Here is a 21,091-nt window from a genome sequence, read left to right on the forward strand (position 1 = left end):
ATATTTTAGAATGACATGTCCAGCCGGACAGAGGTCCTTCAAGTTTACTTAATAAACAAAATTTCAGAATGAAACAAGGATACCTTCCACAATGGCCCTGTGAAGTACACAAGCCTGTGCCCAACACACGCGGGGAGATTACAGTTGAAGAAAATAGGAAAGGTTTTAAGGCAAACAAGCGTTTTTCTGTTTACATATTCATTGCACAGAAAATATCAAGTAGCACCATTACATCAGTTTAAACAACCAAATATGTTTGTATAAGGTGCATGAGCAAGTCGACGGCGTTTCGGTTCCCCTAAAAGGTCATGGGAACCATCATCAGGACAAACAAATAGTTGCCTTATTTCACTAAACCTCAAATTGCCTAAGGGAAAATTAGGAAAAATAAGAAAAGAAAAGTACAAACTTTAAGAACAAGGCATCAATAATTTGAAATTGCAATAGAGTGACTCTTAGTGCACGGTGCAAACAATTCAATAGCCAAGTGAAGATGTTGCACTGTTTCTACAGGTGACGAGGTGGTTGAAGCAGTTAACCTGAATGGACTAAGTTCGTGTGTCAAGAATGCTAACCAGTGCCTCTTAGCGATAATGCTTAAATGCAGAAGGCAGTACAAACGTGAACGGGCACACGGGTCGAAGTGCACGTGGTATATTAAAGCAGGGGTGCCTATTGATGTGGAGGTGCCTATTTAAAACCTATTTACAAAACGCCATAGTGGGTAAATTCTGTCTGTATCAGAATTGAGAGGCGCGGTCTGCTTACCGAGGCAGTGCGTGATTAACAATGGGCAAGACGTTGCTCAATATCGCCCGGACCAGCAGTCCTATATGATGGGAAAATCTACAGTATCGGAAAATGCAGAAGTGAAACTAAGCGGAGCATGCCATGCGGATTGTCTTACCGAATTAGGACAGCGGGTGCCGTGTTACAGAGTCGTAACCGGACGACGCCAGGGTAAGCCTATATAAAACAGAAGAGTGTTCAAGGATTGCAACCCCAGTTGTCTGTCAAGGCATCTATTTACGCAGAGTTGTTTTACTCACCAGAATCGGCGATCATGGAGGTATTCCCTGGCGTGCTGTTGTGCTCAGACCCGGGAGTGAAGAAGGGGCGGGTGTGTCGTGATTGGCCATTGCGCGTGAGGGTTCGAACATAGAAATAAAGGAGGGATGCATGTTGTGGGAGCCATCTTAGGTGATGTCTACGGTGATTCTACATGCAAAGTGACATATCAACATTACAGTTTCATAAAACGTTTTCTTGATCAATCAATTATTCGGCACTTAGTACAGAGTCTCTGCAGTATATATAACCAGATTAGATTAAAGCAGTCCATGATCAATCAATTATTCGGCACTTAGTACAGAGTCTCTGCAGTATATATAACCAGATTAGATTAAAGCAGTCCATTCCTCTTGCAGGTTCAAGCCCGAATTCAGGCTGTCTGTCTTCAATATCCACTTCAATTCTTCTCTGTTCAGCATGCGAGTTAGGTCGCCCCCTCTTGATGGTATCATGACTTGTGTGATGACCGTCCAACGGATCTCATTTTCAGTATGTCCTTTGCTTAAAAAATTTTCAACCTGGGGTGCATTTGCTGTTTTGCACCTGATGCGGCTGCGATGTTGGGATATTCGCAGTTTAATTTTTTGTTTTGTCTGGCCTACATATATCAAATTGCACGGGCAGAGAATTGCATAAATGAGATTAGAACTATTACAGTTTGTAAAGGTATGCAGTTCATTCTTCACATTTCTGTATACAAATTCTTTATTCTCAATTGTAAAGTCACAAACCACACAGGAGCCACATTTGAAATGACCAAGCAGGGGTGGTAGTAACCAGTGGTCATGTAGTGTGATATTTCTGCCAATTGTAGGTGGTAATGCTGCCCTGACCAATTGATCTTTAAGATTTTTGCTTTTCTTAAAAGCAAAAAGTGGAGTTTCCCAGTTGAGAGGGCCTGAATTCAGAATGTGCCAATTCTTTTTTATACATTGTTTTACACGGTTAGATATTGCAGAGAAGGTGGTCACACATACTGTCTTATCATTGGTCTCTTTTGGTTTAGGCTCAAGCAGAGTGTCACGGGGACAGTACCAAGCTCTCTTCATAGAGTTTTTTATCAGGCGTTTAGGGTAACCTCTGAACCTAAGCTTCTCAGATAAGGTATTTGCCTCAGTGAAGTAATCCTTTTTCTTAAAGCAATTCCTTCTGAGTCTGAGGAATTGCGAATAAGGAAGACTGTCCCTGAGTGATCTAGGGTGACAGCTATTGTAGCTCAGAAGAGTATTCCTTTCTGTCGCTTTGTGAAACAGGGATGTGTACAGAGACCCCTCATGGTGTTGGATGGTCAGGTCTAGGAAGGGGACTGTCTTTGTTGTAAGATAAGGTGAACGTGAGGCCATTACAATTGTTATTGAGCCAGTGCGTCAACCCTGGGAAATCCTCAATGGAGCCGGCCCAAATTAAAAAGATGTCGTCTATGTAGCGCTTCCAGGTGTGTATACCCTAGTGGAATGGGTTACTACTGGACAATATGGTATTGGTTTCCAGCCAGTCCATTTATAGAATTGCCAGGGTAGGCGCAAAAATGGCCCCCATGGAGCAGCCACGTTCCTGTTGGTAATAATCCGAGTCATAAAGAAAGAAGTTCTGGGTGAGGCAAATCTCTAGTAGTTGAGGGAGGTAATTAGCATAACTGGTCAGTTTGGAGATGTGTTGGGTTACCGATTAAATGTGGATAAAACACAGGTATTATGATCTAAAAAAATAGCCAAGGTGGATGGAAGATATGTAGGATCTGTAGTTTACCTGGGTATAACAATAAATACAGAACCAGGTAAAATAATTGACGATAATTATACCCCTCTTATCAAATCTATGGAAACAGATCTAAAAAGAATGGACTCATTACAGCTATCACTGATTGGGAGGGCTAACGTTATAAAAATGACAATGTTTCCTAAGGTGCTTTACAAATTAAGGTCGATCCCATTTAAAATTGATGAGAAAATTATTAAGAAGATTGAGGCCATCTTTATGAAATTTTTATGGCAATATGGAAAAATAAGGCGGTCAAATAGATATATGTCATTACCACAAGATAGAGGTGGGTTGGGACTGCCAGATATTAAGAGTTATCATCTTGCATGTCTCCTGACAGACATGGCTATTTTATTCCATCCGGGGGGCCCAACCGTCAGGCACGCAGTGATACCATCAATTTTTCAGCTATTGGTGGGAAGCGAAGCCGTAGGGCTTTTATTAAGGAGAACTCAGAGGAGTTATTACAAGGAAATAGGATACAAGACGCTTGGAGGTGTATGGTATATATGGAAAACTGTTAAAAAAGTTCTAGATATACCTACTATCCATTATCGTACACCACTTTGGAATTCAACACTCTTTCCGAATTTTAGTAGGGATGGAACGTGGCGTCATTGGGAGAGTCATGGTATTGTGGAGTTGGGGCAAATAATGATTAGAGATCAGTGCAGAACACTTGAAGAACTTACACAACACTATTCCCTACAAGGTTATCAAGATTTCAAATACATACAGATTGTAAATAGAATTAAATCAATTAGGCCACGTATCAGTTTGCTTCGGAAATTCGAACTAATTGAGTATTTGAAGTCAGGGGGCCATAGAATTAGAGATATATATAAAATATTTAACGACGCATCAATTGACGATATTGGAAAAACTGAAACCGCATGGTCCTAAAAATTGGGAGATCCCGAAGTAGACCTTGATAAGGCGTTAGCTATGGATAAGAGGTTTCTGCGCTCCTCGAATCTCAGAGCCCAACATTACAAAACCCTGTTTAATTTATACTATACGCCCGAAAAATTATTCTCGTGGGGGAAAGCGACAGATAGCAACTGCCCCAGATGTGGAAATAGTACAGCAGATCTTATACACATGTTCTATGGCTGTGAAAAATTAAAAACAATTAAAATTGAAATAATACGGTTTTTAGAGGGGCTACTGGATGTCAAAATTAACCTATCCCCAACCTTGATAATAATTGGCTGTGATGTAAAATTAAAAATGAGTATTGAGGCCGAAGCTTTAGTTTTTATTTCCGTAGCAGTTCTTAGGATTTTAATTAGCGCAGCCTGGAAGGATACAGAAGCCCCAACCTTTCAAATGTGGTTGTGCAGAATGTTGGGCATACATAATATTGAGGAAGCATTATATGATTTAAAGGGAGCGAAGCTAAGGGATGTGGGCAAACGACTTTGGGCCCCAGTGGCTACGTGGAGGACAGTAAAACTAACGATAAATGAATGATTTACCGGGTGTGTAGATATTTAACATGTCAATTGATTCTGTATTGTTTATTATTCTTTCTGTTTTTTCGCATGACGGTATAATGCTATGCTTCTATCTATGTATCTATGTATCCATTTTTGGAATATGTATCTACCGGTATGAACTCTCAATAAAATAATAAAAAAAAAAAAATCTCTAGTAGTTGTATTATGAATAGGGTAGGTACCCTATGGGGACGCGTCCTAGTGTTAAGTATACTTTCCATTACAAGCAGTGAGTCTTTCTGGGGAATGTTTGTATATAGAGACTCTACGTCTAATGTGCATAAAGTCTCATGTTCAGGGTCAAAAGGGTGGTTTTCAATCAGATTAATCACATGCATGCTATCTCTGATATAGCACGCAGTTGTAGGCACAAAATCTTTCAAAAAGAAATTAACATAGTGGCCCAGAGGTTCTAAAACTGAGCCACAGCCAGACAGTATTGGTCTACCCGGAGGGTTGTCCAACCTTTTGTGAATTTTGGGTAGTGTATAAAGAACTGGAGTTCTTGGGTTAACAATATTCAAGAAGTTATATTCATGCTTACTTAAAATGCCACTCTCAAGACCTTCCATAGTAATGGCTTTAATGAGCTTTTGAATATCTTTAGTGGGGTTACAAGGCAGTCTACAATAATGGTCAGTATTAGATACCTGACGAAAAAGCTCATTCTTATAATTTCCAATGTCCTGGAGAACTATCCCGCCCCCCTTATCAGCTGACTTAATAATCAGGTTGGAATTATTCCTAAGGGAATTGATTGCTGACTTTTCATCCAAAGAGATGTTGTAGGGTATAAAGAGATGGGATTTCTCTATATTGGAGATTTCCTTGAGAATGACTTTTTCAAAAGTTATAATTTCTTTAGGGATCATATTGGCTGTGGGGGAAAAAGTTGATGGTGGACGAAATGGAGTCGTAACACTCTTGGGCTCCGACGGATTAAGCTCAAAATATGAGCGTAATCTCAATTTCCTGAAGAAGCCAAGTAGTTCAGATTGGAGATTCAAAAAATTCGGGTAGGTGGTTGGGACAAAGGATAATCCTTTACTAAGGATAGACAGTTCCTGGATGGTCAGAGTATGGTTAGAAATATTAAAAATGGGAATGGTGTTCAGATTAGTATTGTCTGTTACCACTGATAAAACTTCTGCCTGGTCTGGCGCTCCCCCGGGGGGTTGTGCCATCGTTTCTGTTGTTTGACCCTGCCTCTCTTCTGGGGTTCTGGATTGCCTCTGGATAAAAAAGGAATCTGATTGGGTCGTTGTCCACTCCCTCCCTCACCAGGGTCCGAACTCTCAGATGAATCTGCTGAGGAGTCGGTGAAACCCACCACGGTGTTTCTTTTATTGAAACGTCCCCAGGGTCTCGGGGTTTGTTGGTGTTGCTGGAAGTTACGATTCGTATAAAAATCTTTATGTAAATAGGGGTACGTGCGTTCAAGAGTGAAGAATTTAATGTCTTTTTTAACTTTATTTGATTTTTTATTTTGCTCTATACGATGAAATTCAGAGACTGTTTTTTCAATTTTCTCAAGTAAGGCCTTTCCGTCAGTGATTGTTTTGTCATCAGCTATTTGTTTTTCTAAGTTTTTGATGGTCTCCTCAAGTTTTTTGAGTTTCTCGCCTGCAGTTTCTATTCCTAGTACCAACCAATGCCTGGAACAGGTGGTACCTATACTGCTGAAGCCTGATATATATTTTGGATTGTCAGTGAAGACTCCCGGAATGTTTCTGACTTGGAGGCCTAAGGGAATAGTATTGGATTTGAGATACTGGGTAAGCATTAAAGTCATCAACTCTAGTCTCACTCTGCGTAAATAGATGCCTTGACAGACAACTGGGGTTGCAATCCTTGAACACTCTTCTGTTTTATATAGGCTTACCCTGGCGTCGTCCGGTTACGACTCTGTAACACGGCACCCGCTGTCCTAATTCGGTAAGACAATCCGCATGGCATGCTCCGCTTAGTTTCACTTCTGCATTTTCCCTTCGTCTAACGTGTAGATTTTCCCATCATATAGGACTGCTGGTCTGGGCGATATTGAGCAACGTCTTGCCCATTGTTAATCACGCACTGCCTCGGTAAGCAGAACGCGCCTCTCAATTCTGATACAGACAGAATTTACCCACTATGGCGTTTTGTAAATAGGTTTTAAATAGGCACCTCCACATCAATAGGCACCCCTGCTTTAATATACCACGTGCACTTCGACCCGTGTGCCCGTTCACGTTTGTACTGCCTTCTGCATTTAAGCATTATCGCTAAGAGGCACTGGTTAGCATTCTTGACACACGAACTTAGTCCATTCAGGTTCACTGCTTCAACCACCTCGTCACCTGTAGGAACAGTGCGACATCTTCACTTGGCTATTGAATTGTTTGCACCGTGCACTAAGAGTCACTCTATTGCAATTTCAAATTATTGATGCCTTGTTCTTAAAGTTTGTACTTTTCTTTTCTTATTTTTCCTAATTTTCCCTAAGGCAATTTGAGGTTTAGTGAAATAAGGCAACTATTTGTTTGTCCTGATGATGGTTCCCATGACCTTTTAGGGGAACCGAAACGCCGTCGACTTGCTCATGCACCTTATACAAACATATTTGGTTGTTTAAACTGATGTAATGGTGCTACTTGATATTTTCTGTGCAATGAATATGTAAACAGAAAAACGCTTGTTTGCCTTAAAACCTTTCCTATTTTCTTCAACTGTAATCACCCCGCGTGTGTTGGGCACAGGCTTGTGTACTTCACAGGGGCATTGTGGAAGGTATCCTTGCAACCATTGTGAGTACATCTGCGACACTGCGCTGTTTGAGGTCGTGGCACTGGCACTGGCGGTGCCAGGTGCGAGATGCGAGTGAGGAGCAGGCAGTTGGGGCTGACATCAGACGCCGCGTCCGAGTGAGGGAGCGACGGTGTAGCTCTACAAGGTACCGCAGCACTACAAGTTTGGGGCGGTTTACTTGGTGTCTGACTGGAGCTGGGGTGAAGCCTCGCTTTTGGAGCCAGCGCGTGGAACTGTGGTTGCGCGGCTACAGCGCGCGTTGTGAGGAGGTGAGAGGTCAGCAGATTCAATCACCCTGTGAGGGGCAGCCTGGGGAAGTTGGAGACGCTGCCTGACTGACTTTTGGGAGTTTCATGTCGTCCTGGGTGAAAGGGGACTGAGGAAAAACACCACTAAAACAACGATCTCGGCGAGAAGAAGTCACGGACAGGCATAGTTTTACCTGGCAGGACAGCGCCATCTAGTAGGCTTCGGGAAGAAAAGAGCTAGCTCAGCAACTACATTTGCTGAACTGTCTCTCTCTCAGTAAGGGGGGCTCAGGATAACTCGGTATTGTCTGGTTTTTTCCACTTTTGCAGCTCCCTTAGCACAGAAACCTCCTTGACTTTAATGCACCACCCCTCTAGGGGAACATACTACCCAGGGGGGAATTCTTTCTGCAATTTTATTGTTTGAAAAGGGGTACCTTATTAGCCAAAGGTTAGCCATGCAGAATGTCACACCTCCCCCGTTCTTTTTGTCCAGTCCAGGGGAGCCAGCCCTTAAATGGAACAAATGGAAGAAGGTTTTCCAAAACTATGCTGTTGTGTGTGGACAAAATTTAGGCCTAGAAAGGAAGGTTGCTTTGTTGATGTACTACATGGGAGCAGAAGGTCAGGAAGTGTTGGAACATCTTCCAGAGTTGAGTGCTAATGAGGCGAGGGGGTTAAATGAATATGAAATAAGTCTGAAGAAATTGGACTTACATTACCTTCCCAAGACAAGCACCATTATGGAGCGATATCACTTTGGCAAGAGAGGACGAAAAGAAGGGGAAACCATTGAAGAATTTGTCTCAGAGTTGCGCAAGCTGGCAGCCACGTGCAAGTTTGGGGGAGTGTGTGAGGAGAGGATCAGGGACCAGTTTGTGTTAACATGCAGAATTGAGCGGGTGCGTGAAGAGTTATGGTTGAACGATGACCCGCCCCTAGGGGAGGTGCTCAACGTGGCTAAACAAGTAAAGCACATGATGTAATGTGTAAATGAAATAAAGCAGGACAGTGAAAGTAGGGTTAAAGTGAGTGAGGTGGCCGCGAAAGGTGACAGTGTGTTGGCGGTGAAAGAACAGAAAAAAGAGCAGAGAGAGACAAAAGGGAGCTGGAGTTTCAAAGGAAACTGTTATAGGTGTGGTAAGCAAGGGCACATGGCAAGTGACAAGGATTGTCCTGCTTTAAGATCAACATGCAGTAAGTGTGGGAAGAAGGGACATTTTAGGCAATGCTGCAGAAGCAATAACATTTACAGGAGGCAGGGTAAAGACAGTAACACACGGGTGTGTGATGAAATAGTGTTGCAAATACAAGGTGAACAAGTTAGCAATCCCAAAGACACGATATGGGTGGAAGAGACCGGAATAGAGGCAATGTTTGACTCATGCTCCAAGATAACGATATCTGCAGAAGAATTTGAGAAGGTGTCGAAAGGGAAGTTGATGCTAAACAAAATGGATATACAGCCGGGAGGTTATGGAGGACAACCCATGTGTCTAAAAAAGGGGACAACATACTTGGGTGGCAAGCTCAAAAAGAACTAGGCATATACCTCAACCCCAACAAAAGTCCACAGATATTGGTACAAGAGGTAGGCGAGACACTGGGGAAAATAGAGGAAGACTTCAAGGAAGTATTTAAAGGGGAACTACGATGCCTCAAAAATTATTCCCACACGATAAAACTAAGGGAGAATGCAGAGCCAGTGTTAGCAAAAGTCAGAAATCTTCCAATAGCTATTCAAGAGGCCGTGAGGAAGGAATTGGAGAAATTGTGCAACTTGGCGGTCATCGAACCAGTGGAGGCAACAGAGTGGCTTGCACCTATCATCGCAGCAAAGAAAGGGGATGGGTCTGTTCGTTTGTGCATTGACCTGAGGGCTTTGAACAAAGAGGTCATAGTCAACAAGTTCCCGCTCTCGAATATCTCACAGATGATGAGCATGTTGGAGGGGGCAAAGGTATTTTTAACTTTGGACTTTACATCGGCCTTCTATCAGGTCAAGCTTCATCAAGACTCGCAAGAACTTACGGCGTTCGTCACACCCATGGGAGCCTACAAGTTTAAGCGAATGCCGTTTGGACTAGTCTCGGCCTCTGCGGTATTTCAGAGGATCATGAGCAGCCTACTTAGAGGTATTCCGGGGGTCTTATGTTACCAAGACGATGTGCTGATTTTTGGCGAAGATAGCAGACAACACGAGATCAGGTTGAGGCAAGTGTTGGGGAGATTCAGAGAGCAGGGCCTCACGGTGAAGAAAGAGAAGTGCAGGATTGGCTGTGAAGAGATAGATTTCTTGGGGCAAAAAGTAACAGCAGATGGAATTCGCCCTAAAGCCGAACTTCAAAACACTATATTCAATCTAGTTCCACCCAAAAATAAAGAGGAGATAAAGTCATTCATGGGAATGCTGGAGTTCTACAACAAGTTTGTGCAGAATTTTGCTGGTTGGACTTATGCCATACGCCAGTTACTTAAGAAAGGTGTGATGTTCAGTTGGAGCAAGGAGTGCCAGAAAGAATTTGAAGATGTAAAAAATGCAATGGCCGAAGCCCCAAGCCTCAGTTCGTCCATACCGAGGAGGAAGACGGTGTTGACCACGGACGCGAGTTCAAAGGGACTGGGAGCGGTCCTCACGCAGGTGGGTGAGAGAGGTGAAGAAACGATAGCATTCACGTCAAGATCCCTTTGAAAAGCTGAGATTAACTACTAGGTGATCGAGAAGAAGGCCCTAGCAGTGCACTGGGCAATAAACAAATTCCGAGAGTTCGTGTGGGGTACAAAGTTCAATCTGAGAACAGACCATAAGCCGTTGGTCGAAGTACTCAACAGGAAGGGGCTAGACGCAATATCGAGCAGAATCAGGCGCTGGGTGGTAAATCTTCAGAAGTACACCTTCGAAGTTGAATACGTACCGGGAGCAGGATTGGCTGTGAAGAGATAGATTTCTTGGGGCAAAAAGTAACAGCAGATGGAATTCGCCCTAAAGCCGAACTTCAAAACACTATATTCAATCTAGTTCCACCCAAAAATAAAGAGGAGATAAAGTCATTCATGGGAATGCTGGAGTTCTACAACAAGTTTGTGCAGAATTTTGCTGGTTGGACTTATGCCATACGCCAGTTACTTAAGAAAGGTGTGATGTTCAGTTGGAGCAAGGAGTGCCAGAAAGAATTTGAAGATGTAAAAAATGCAATGGCCGAAGCCCCAAGCCTCAGTTCGTCCATACCGAGGAGGAAGACGGTGTTGACCACGGACGCGAGTTCAAAGGGACTGGGAGCGGTCCTCACGCAGGTGGGTGAGAGAGGTGAAGAAACGATAGCATTCACGTCAAGATCCCTTTGAAAAGCTGAGATTAACTACTAGGTGATCGAGAAGAAGGCCCTAGCAGTGCACTGGGCAATAAACAAATTCCGAGAGTTCGTGTGGGGTACAAAGTTCAATCTGAGAACAGACCATAAGCCGTTGGTCGAAGTACTCAACAGGAAGGGGCTAGACGCAATATCGAGCAGAATCAGGCGCTGGGTGGTAAATCTTCAGAAGTACACCTTCGAAGTTGAATACGTACCGGGAGCAAGGAACCTGGCAGCCGACTGTCTCTCACGCCTCGTAAGGGAAGTGAAGGAAGAAGTAGATGGAGGCGAGGAGGATGATGAGGACAGCAACGTGATGCTAGCGGAGAAGGTGTGCGTTGTCACCCAGGCAGCCATTGGAGAAGGAAGCTGGAAGGAGGCCCTGAGAGCTGATGGGCTTTTGAGAGAGGTGAGTGAGAGGATCAAGGAAACCTGGAGAAACAAAGACAAGCAGTGTGAGGCACTACGACCGTTCTGGATGATTAGGAACGAATTGTCAGTCACCAATTGATTCCACCGAGACCCTAAGAGAGCGTTTAGTTGATTTGTCCCACGAAGGACACTTAGGGATCACCAAGACCAAGTAGAGGATGCGGGCGGACTACTGGTGGCCCAACATGGATATCGAAATTGAGAGGAAAATAAGAGACTGTGTACCGTGCTCTGCCAGTGGCAAGGTGTTGAAGCAGCACACGCCTCCCATGCAGGGTAGATCACCTCCGGTGGGTCCCTGGGCTGAGGTGGCACTGAACATTGTAGGGCCTCTGTCGGTGAGCTTTGCACTCCTTACATTCTAGTGCTCGTAGATCACTATTCAAGGTGGCAAGAGGTGAAGATGGTGTCCGAGATCACCACGACGGTGGTCATTGAGTTCCTGCAAAAATTATTCCTCAGGGAAGGTCCGCCTAGCAGCCTGTTGACCGACAATGGAGTGCAACTCTGCTCAAAAAAGATGAGAGACTTCCTTGAGAAAAATGGGATCAAACACAAACGCTGTGCTCTGTACCACCCTGCGACCAATGGGATGGTCGAGCGGTTCAACAAAACCCTATAGGAGGGCATCCAACTAGCAAGGGCCAGTGGGTTGAATTGGAAGGAGGAGATAGCGAAACGTCTGGAGGCCTATCGGCTGACCCCCCCATCAGACCACAGGCGTAACACCATTTGAACTCGGGGCAAGAAGACCCAACACGAAGCTTGTACCGGGGTGGATGGAGTGGCGTAAAGGGTGGACGGGACACTCTAGAGAGTCACAGTGGCAGGACAAGGAACACAAAGCAATGAGAGACAGGAAGGATAGATTTGACGAGTTACATTCCGCCAAAGAAGGGGGATTCAAGGTGGGAGATGTGATCAAAATAAAACGCGCCGACGGGCGAATTAAACTGGTCTGAATTCACTAAACCCACTAAGATTGTAAAGATGTTTAAGAACGCTGTTAAAACATAGGAGGGAAAGATTTGGAATTTTGGAAGGGTAGTAAGGTATCACACTCCTACAGAGAATGGGGTTAGGAGAGAGGGTAGTTCCCAGGCGAGGGGCGACCCGCCCGAGAGGGAGTGTTCAGGAGAAAATATCTCTTTCCACAGGGCTAGCCACAGGAGGGTTGGTCGCCCAAAATATCTGGAGCAATATGTCACTGAGTAAATGTACAGAGGTGTTCATCTGCTGACTTATACATTTTGTGTTCTTGTGTTGGGTAAAGGAGGGGGAAGTGTGGTACCTTCCGCATTGGGAGAAACACTGTTATGCTTCCCACCTCCACCCCTGGGCTTGCATTGGGTCGCACCACCGGTGACATAACCTTAGAATATCACGGTGGTGAAGATTCCAAGGCGAGCGCCCAGGCAGAGGAATCGCCATGGAGAGAGCAGTGGCTAGGGTCGCTAATCCTTTTGACCTTCGAATAAACCTGGTCAGTGTTACTACGATATCCTGCGTCCTGTGCCTTATTTACCGATTTAACACCTTTTATTTAGGTTTTAAAAATAAAACCTAAATAAAAGGTATTGCCATTTACAATGCCAGTAACTCAAACTCGCGTAAATGCGAGACCTATTGCAGTTAGGGTGACCAACCGCCCGTAAATTTCACGGACCGTCCTTAAATTGGACCTCACGTCCATTGTCCATGAGGATCCTTTTTACGGACGCCTTTTGTCCGTAATTTTGGGTACTGCAGGGAACAGCACTTTTTCCTGCATGAAGCCTCAGCCCACTGATGGGGCCGCCTCGCACTACTCCTCAGAGCACAAGTAGACCCCCACCCGCCCTTTGTCATTCTGTCTGCGGCTGAGTGCCATATAGAGAATGACAATGGGCCAGTTTAGAGTTTTACTTACTGCATGCTGTGGGCTCCTCCTGCCACGGGCTAGGGCAGATGGAAGGAATATGCAAACGCGCCAATGCTGCTACAGAATCCAGTTGATGAAAAAAAGGTAGTGAAAGAAGTTTAAAAGAAGGGGCTAGATTTCTTTCAGTCTCATCATTTTGGAAAAGTGCAGTTTCAATATTATATTCAACGAAGCCACGGTTGCTGCCTTTTTATGTTATGCAAATAACAAACATTGACAAAGCCAATAGTTCTGGCTTGGTGTAGGTGTAACGTTACTTGTGTTATATATCTGGATACAATGACAGAAGAGGCAACATTTCAGTCGGGCAGTACACTGCTACACAGAGATGTTTAGCTTAGGTGTTTTAAGCCACACTCTTAATTACATCAAAAACACCCTTTCGAGAGCCCCCCCTTTTTTCATCCTGCTTAAAGCCCTGGAAACAACACCATGTCACAGTCACCTCATGGCAAAACACTGTGCATCATGCATGACTCATGCCTTCTACTTTTTCAGATTGCCTATGTGCAGGGCCATAGTTAACCCACCCCCACCCACTCTTTGCTTTATGAACTAAAGCAAGGGTGAAATTCTTGATGGGCCTGTTCTGTCTGCAACTCTGCAGCCAAAGGCTCAGCACATAATTAATATAAAAAGTTGGGCGAGTGAGTAAGTGAAGGGATGGATGGCTGGATGGATTAGTGAAAGCGTGAATGGATGAATGAAAGGGTGAATAGATAGATAATGAGCGAAAGGATGGATTGATGAGTGAAAGGGTGGATGATCGGTGAGTGAATGGGTGGATGGATGAATGAAAAGGTAAATAGATGGATAATGAGCGAAAGGATGGATTGATGAATGAAAGGGTGGATGATCGGTGAGGGAATGGGTGGATGGATGAATGAAAGGGTAAATAGATGGATAATGAGCGAAAGGATGGATTGATGAATGAAAGGGTGGATGATCGGTGAGTGAATGGGTGGATGGATGAGAGAAAAGGTAAATAGATGGGTGTATGGGTGGAAGGGTAGATGGATGGGTAAAAGGGTGGATCGATGAGTGAAAGGATGGATTGATGAATGAAAGGGTGGATGATGGGCGAGTGAATACGTTGACAGATGAGTGAAATGATGGTAGAGTGATGGAGTCAATGGATGAATTCATGAATGGATGAATAGAAGGATGGGAGGAAGGATGGCTAAGAGAAAGGGTCAATGGAGAAAGAAAGGGAGGATGGATGACTGAAAAGGTGAATGGGTGGAAGGATGAGTGACTGGGTGGATGGATGAGTAAGTGAAAGGATGGGTGGATGGGTGAAAGGGTAAATGGCTGGATGGATGAGTGGATAAATGGCTCGGTGGATGATTGGGTGGAAGAGTGGATGGATGAGTTTACGGATGGATAGGGTGAAAGGGTGGATGGATGAATGAATGAAAGTGTGGATGGGGGATGGATGAGTGAAATGATGGATGGAAGGATACATGATGGATAGGTTTGCAAATGGATGAATATGTTTGTATATCGATAGGATTACTTATGTACTATTACGCGACCTCCTTTGATGTGTCTGTAAAACGTACCTTTTATACCGAGGTTTTGTCCTGAATTTTGACCTCCTGTCCTGAATTTTTGTCCTGAATTTTGACCCTTTGTCCTGAATTTTTAACCTCACCTTCCTGAATTTGCACCCATGCCAGTTGGTCACCCTAATTGCAGTGCAGATGATGCTAGTTCACTAGGAATGTGATGAAGCCCTCTCTCCGTATAGCACAGCAACATGTCGCCCACAGTGCCCTCGCCTTTCATTCATTAAATTTGAAAGTTGGCATTCTAGTTCTAAATTAAAACGCTCCGTTCCAACTTCCAAATGAAAAATTCTGTTCTTATGCAAGACAGCTGCGCACGTGCTCCAGTCTTGAACGCTGCTTCAGCAGCACACATTGTTTGCCACGCCCACCCATCTCACAACGTCATCAGCATGGCCGCGCCCATGAGGAATGAGTGTTACATTAGAAGAAGGCTCAGAGGGGCAGTCTGGAGCACAAGTGACGGGACAGAAGCCGCGCAGCATGGAGCAGCTCCAGCAGTGAGTACGGGTCTGACAGAAAGCGCTCATATTCATCCCACCACAGAGGAACCCGTTCCTCTAGTCACCGTTTCCGTACAGAGAGGGCAAGCCAGAAGGGTCAATTCTGTGGTGTCAGCAGGAAACTAGATAGACGAGTGTTCGAGTCTGCGCTCAAACACAGTACAGCAACAGCAAATGCTTGCTTTATCTTTATTTATGTGTTGGGATTTTTCACAGATTGCGAATTAGAGTGCTGTCAACATCTTTACTTTTTTTGTGACATGTACACCTGTTTGTTCGTCAACATATTCAAACGGTATAGAAACTTTCGGGATGTCAAGAGAAGGCGCCGTCTAAATGTCATTTTCGACACAGGAAGAAAGCATTTATTTCCCAAACCCTGAGAGGTTGCAAAGCACTTGCTAGAGCCACTGCATCCCTCGTCCAACCGATATCCATCGCAGGACACTGAGCTCGTAGAAACACTGGAGGCCTGTTGATATACTTTGCATGTGCGGTATGGGTACCGTCAGTCAGCATTTTACAGGCCTGGCTGTTGCCTTAATGTCCGTGCAGGTTAAAAAAAAGAATGTAAAACGCTATGATAAACTGCCATCCAAAATGCACAAGAGTTTTTAAATGATTCTTAAAACAAACAGAGACAGAACTGTATTGTAGGGGGGAAAAAATACATAGGACTGCCAGTCTGTTATTTAAGTACCATCTCCTGACCTCCCCAAACATCCCGAATTGGTTGGTATTTCCTTCTGAAGCACCTGTGGTCTCCTTGTATGTATGTATGTATGTTCTTATATAGCGCTCGACTACCCTTGGGCATCTCGGCGCTTGCATTGGGAACCCGTCATGGCTTTTCCATATAAGTTGAAAATTTCAAGGAAATTGAAGATTAGAATAAACAGTACCTTTTGAAAAGTTCAAAATGAGGTAAAAGAAGGTATCTTTGTATCCTTGTTGAGATCCTTTCTTCTTTTCTTCACAAATCCCGTCCCGTCGCCAATGTAAAGAAGTTCAAACGTGGATAAAAGGTGAAATAAGTATTTATTGTAGAATAGGATCCCATCCACAGGATAAAGAACATGCCAGTATTCAGGTCCAAGCTCAACTGCCTAGCTAGTCTAAACATCACAACTACAGAATCTGTACAGAGCATTCTAATGCATGTGGCAACCTGGCAACAGGCTGCATAACCAAGAAGCTCAAGATGCCACAATAACCCGTACTGGGCATCCCCAAGGTGAGAGCCAGGCATCCCGCCGCGGGGGGCCGTTGTAGTGATTAAGCAAGCTTGTTGCCCAGAGCTGCATAGTGTGAACGTTGTTCTTCTCATGGTCATCTTTTTTTATTCATACACCTCACTGTCTGTGTGCTGACCGCCGGAGTTGCAATGTGGACTCTAAACAGCATTATCACCTTTGATGTACTTTGAAATGCCTTATATGATTTTGCGCACAGGGTTTTAATAGAGATGAAAAAAGTGGGGGAGGGCTATGGAGGTGGCTTAAACTCGTAAACGTAACTTTTGTGATTCCTGTAGTGCAACTTGTTTGCAATTTAGATGCCTCTGTGATTGCATCCATATTTATAACATAACTGACAACCATCCAGAACTATTGGCTTTGTCAGGGGTTGTGGCTTTGTCAGGGGTTGTTACTGTTTATGATAAATGAGTAACAACAACTATTTTATTGTAAATAATGAATAAAAATGCTTCAGTTCTGAAATTGTGGCACTGTGAACTTAATCATTACTAAGGCTTCGGGGCAGTGGTCTTCTGTGTCTCAATCTCTCCTAGACATGTACGCCCTTTTTCTCTTCACATCTTATTCATCTGTATATCTTACACCTCTTATCTTTCATCTTCAGCACCCTCTTTTCACTCTCCTGACGGCACTTCCTTGCATCTCCTTCAGTGCACTTCACCACCCCGAAGCACACAACGCATCCACTCACCTGTAATACTGCACTTTCTTTTATTTTTCCTTTGTCAGTATTTTGACCACTGTGTACCTCCTTCACACACATATTTGTGCAGAGTCACAATTACATTTGGAATACTTGATCATTGAACGGTGTAGAAAATATAGACGCACAACATCCTGGAAACAACTAACACACTTATGTTTTTCAACATTAAGTAAAACGTGAAATATAAATGGGAACTAAATTGCTGACATGTGTATGATCTTGAATATAAGGCTCAATAGGGACCTGATTCGATGTCTATTTTTTGTTTTTGTTTTATTACTACCGGGTCTGAAACCTAAAAGGACCCGGCCCGGTTAAAGTCCTATATGTTGCCCACAACAAAATGTCCTGCCCACAGTTGCCTCTTTTTTGCGTTTGGACATCTCCATACTCTCCGTCCCACTGATGCGCTTCTTTTGTGTTCTTCTGTGCTCATCGTCTTTACCTATGTGATGAGTGCAGTCAGGTTATGATTTGCTTGGTTCAGAATGTTTTCGCAAAAACATGAATAGAAATATTGGTAAATATTATTTCTTAGATGCATAGAACAATTTAAACATTTAGAAAAATATTCAAGCTTTTAACATATAGCTAGATCAAGCTGCATATTCTAAAAGAAACTCTTGTTTTATTGATCTGATCCCTTCAGCTAAAAACACATGGTTTAATTAGTTTTGCTCTATCCAACTTCCACCTACTCCAAAAATAAGGACCCTATTTTGTTAAAACATGTAAAAAAAAATATGCTTGGCAATCGCATACATTTCCTGATTATATTGTTGTTGGTTGAGCTCTTAAACGTTTTTTTTATCTCCTCATATTAGGCGAGATTTGATTATCTGATTTCTTTTTTTCCATTACGAACTCTTAGTCTGTTTGCCCTTCACTGTATCGTTTTATATCCTTAATCAGTTATGCTAAGAAGTTCCCACTTTTATACTGTCTTCAATATCTATCATAAGTGAATAAGTACTAAATATTTAATTCATTTGATGTTTTGGTAAGTGCTACAAATTGCAGGTTCTCAGCGCTAGGCAGAGTAGTAAAGGGGAGGATCCAGGGTATATACCCTAAACTTGCAGCCGGCAACTCCAAATAAGATTTTGGCTGTGTGGTTCTGGTGTTCATATGTGAAAACGTTAGTGGCGATGCGTCAAATGTCTTCCTCTGTGGTAAAGTCTTGAAGTAAGATTCAAAGAGGTAAGAGTCTGTCTTGTGTTTCATTGACTGGGTACATTGGTGGGTCTAAGAACTTCGAGATATGGTCTCCGGCCTATGCCTGAGGAAAATGGGCCAAATGCTGATCGGAATAGATGTGTTTTAGCGCCTCTTCTAAACTCTGAAAAGTAGTTTTATATTGCAGTAGGAAGGGGATATCAGAACATTCCAGAGAATAGAGTGTTGTACAAGTAGAGATCTTCCTATGAATTTTTTTCACCTTTGACTGGCGAATTGAAAGAAGGTTTACAGCTGCTGATCTTGGGTGTACTCAGTAGTGGAAAGACTTTTGGGCGCAACAAAACTGGTCACAATTTCTGACTAAAAAGGATTTTACAAACTAACCTATTGCAAGTAGATCGGTTTGGAAAATCAATTCAGAGTTGTCGGAATCAACCTTTTGCCAAGCTTTGAAGGATAAAAAAACGAGTTATTCTATCTGGATGAAACTCTATGGCTTGTGATTGCTCTGTAGATCTCAGCAGAGGGCTTCTAGCCAAGTGAACTATTTTGCTGCAGTGTCCATATTTTTTGCAGCTTATTTTTGAAGGCTGTTATTAAAAAGTGTGCAAAACTCTGATTGTTGCATGCGAGTAAGCTTAAGTGTACACACAACAAGTGTGTGTACGTTGTTAAAGGAAACTTGTATGACCATAACGTTGGAGCCGCCTTTACCTCACGCCTAAGTGTGTGGCTCATGCTCTTTACATAAGTTTATTCAGTGGCACAGGCACGTTTTGGAGGCGAGTTTTTATGGTGACCCTGTGCAGCAACCACCGCCGCACTCATTGAGTGTGACTCGGCAGCCTGAGAAGGCAGTCTCATCCCTAGTCGGACTCAATAGGTCAGGAGACCGCAATAAAGCACCGCAATGGCAAGAGTCTCGCCTATGGAAGACAGTTTCTGGCCTGCCTCTGTGCACCTCAGTGCAGTCTCTCTTGGATAGCCTGCCTCTGTGCACCTCAGTGCAGTCTCTCTTGGATAGCCTGCCTCTGTGCACCTCAGTGCAGTCTCTCTTGGATAGCCTGCCTCTGTGCACCTCAGTGCAGTCTCTCTTGGATAGCCTGCCTCTGTGCACCTCAGTGCAGTCTCTCTTGGATAGCCTGCCTCTGTGCACCTCAGTGCAGTCTCTCTTGGATAGCCTGCCTCTGTGCACCTCCGTGCAGTCTCTCTTGGATAGCCTGCCTCTGTGCACCTCAGTGCAGTCTCTCTTGGATAGCCTGCCTCTGTGCACCTCAGTGCAGTCTCTCTTGGATAGCCTGCCTCTGTGCACCTCAGTGCAGTCTCTCTTGGATAGCCTGGCTCTGTGCACCTCAGTGCAGTCTCACTTGGATAGCCTGGCTCTGTGCACCTCAGTGCAGTCTCTCTTGGATAGCCTGCCTCTGTGCACCTCCGTGCAATCTCACTTGGATAGCCTGCCTCTGTGCACTGCAGTGCAGTCTCGCTTGGATAGCGTGCCTCTGTGCACCTCAGTGCAGTCTCGCTTGGATAGCCTGCCTCTGTGCACTGCAGTGCAGTCTCGCTTGGATAGCCTGGCTCTGTGCACCTCAGTGCAGGTCCTGCCACCTATCTCATCGACATGGAATCCTCCCGGAACCCTCTCCGGGTCCTCCACGCTAACAGACTAAAGCCCCACTTTGTGCGAACGGAGCTTAGCCTCCTGATGGCCACAGACAATGGGGTTGAAGAAGACTCCGAGCCTCTCCCTGACCTCCTACGGACTCAGGAGCAAGACGGCTCCGTGGATGGGGTCCGGCTCTCGGAGGCCCTCACCAGAGAACAACGCCAAGAGTGTCAAGCCCTCCTGTCACAGTTCGCCAGCCTGTTCTCCCTCACCCCAGGGGTCACTTCCTGGTGTGTGCACGATGTGGACACCGGGGACAGCCCCCCTATCCGCCACCGGGCCTACCGCGTGCCAGGTCGGGTACGGGCCTGCATCCAGGAGGAAGTAGCCAAGATGCTCACGCTCGGGGTCATCGAGCCCTCAGACAGTCCCTGGGCCAGCCCTGTCGTACTGGTCCCCAAAGCAGCTGCCCCCGGCACCACACCAGAACTCCGGTTCTGCGTCGACTACCGGGGCTTGAATGCGGTCACCCGAACAGACGCACATCCCATCCCCCGGGCAGATGAACTAGTCGACCGAATGGGAGCTGCCCGCTACCTCAGCATCTTCGACCTGACAGCAGGCTATTGGCAGATCGGCCTCACACCCCGAGCGCAAGAACGTTCTGCCTTCTCCACCCCCGATGGCCATTACCATTTCACGGTCATGCCCTTCGGCATGAAGAATGCCCCAGCAACATTCCAACGACTCGTCAATCAGGTCCTGGCGGGGCTCGAAGGATTCAGCGCCGCCTACCTAGACGACATCGCTGTATACAGCCACCATTGGACCGAGCACCTCCACCACCTCCGAGCAGTGCTGCAAGCCCTTCAGCGAGCTGGACTCACGATCAAGGCCAGCAAGTGCCAAATTGGGCAAGGGTCTGTAACCTACCTCGGACACCAGGTGGGAAGCGGCCTAGTGGCCCCTCTGCAGCTGAAAATTGCCGCCATCCAGGCCTGGCAGCCCCCCATCACCCAAACCGAGGTACGAGCCTTCCTGGGCCTCACGGGCTATTACCGAAGGTTCGTGAAAGACTATGGTACCATAGTGGGACCCCTCACAGAGCTCACGTCAAAGAATCAGCCCAAGAAAGTCAACTGGACCCCAGAGTGCCAAACTGCATTTGAACAATTGAAGGCCGCCATGTGTTCCGCCCCTGTGC

At 44.9% G+C, this 21,091-nt stretch overlaps 1 protein-coding gene across 1 annotated transcript in view; it reads left to right on the forward strand.

The window, feature by feature from the left end:
* Positions 1–15,026: 15,026 nt before the first annotated feature.
* The window catches only part of UROD (uroporphyrinogen decarboxylase), a 121,899-nt gene continuing 115,834 nt past the window's right edge, over positions 15,027–21,091 (forward strand). Inside the window, exon 1 of the mRNA XM_086952300.1 lies at positions 15,027–15,137. Within this exon, the coding sequence (XP_086808426.1) occupies positions 15,049–15,137 (89 nt within the window). The 5' untranslated portion in view covers positions 15,027–15,048. The remainder of the gene's footprint in view (positions 15,138–21,091) is intronic.

The sequence above is a fragment of the Lissotriton vulgaris genome, chromosome 1_1, assembly GCF_964263255.1.
Source record: "Lissotriton vulgaris chromosome 1_1, aLisVul1.2, whole genome shotgun sequence".
Classification (NCBI taxonomy): Eukaryota; Metazoa; Chordata; class Amphibia; order Caudata; family Salamandridae; genus Lissotriton; species Lissotriton vulgaris.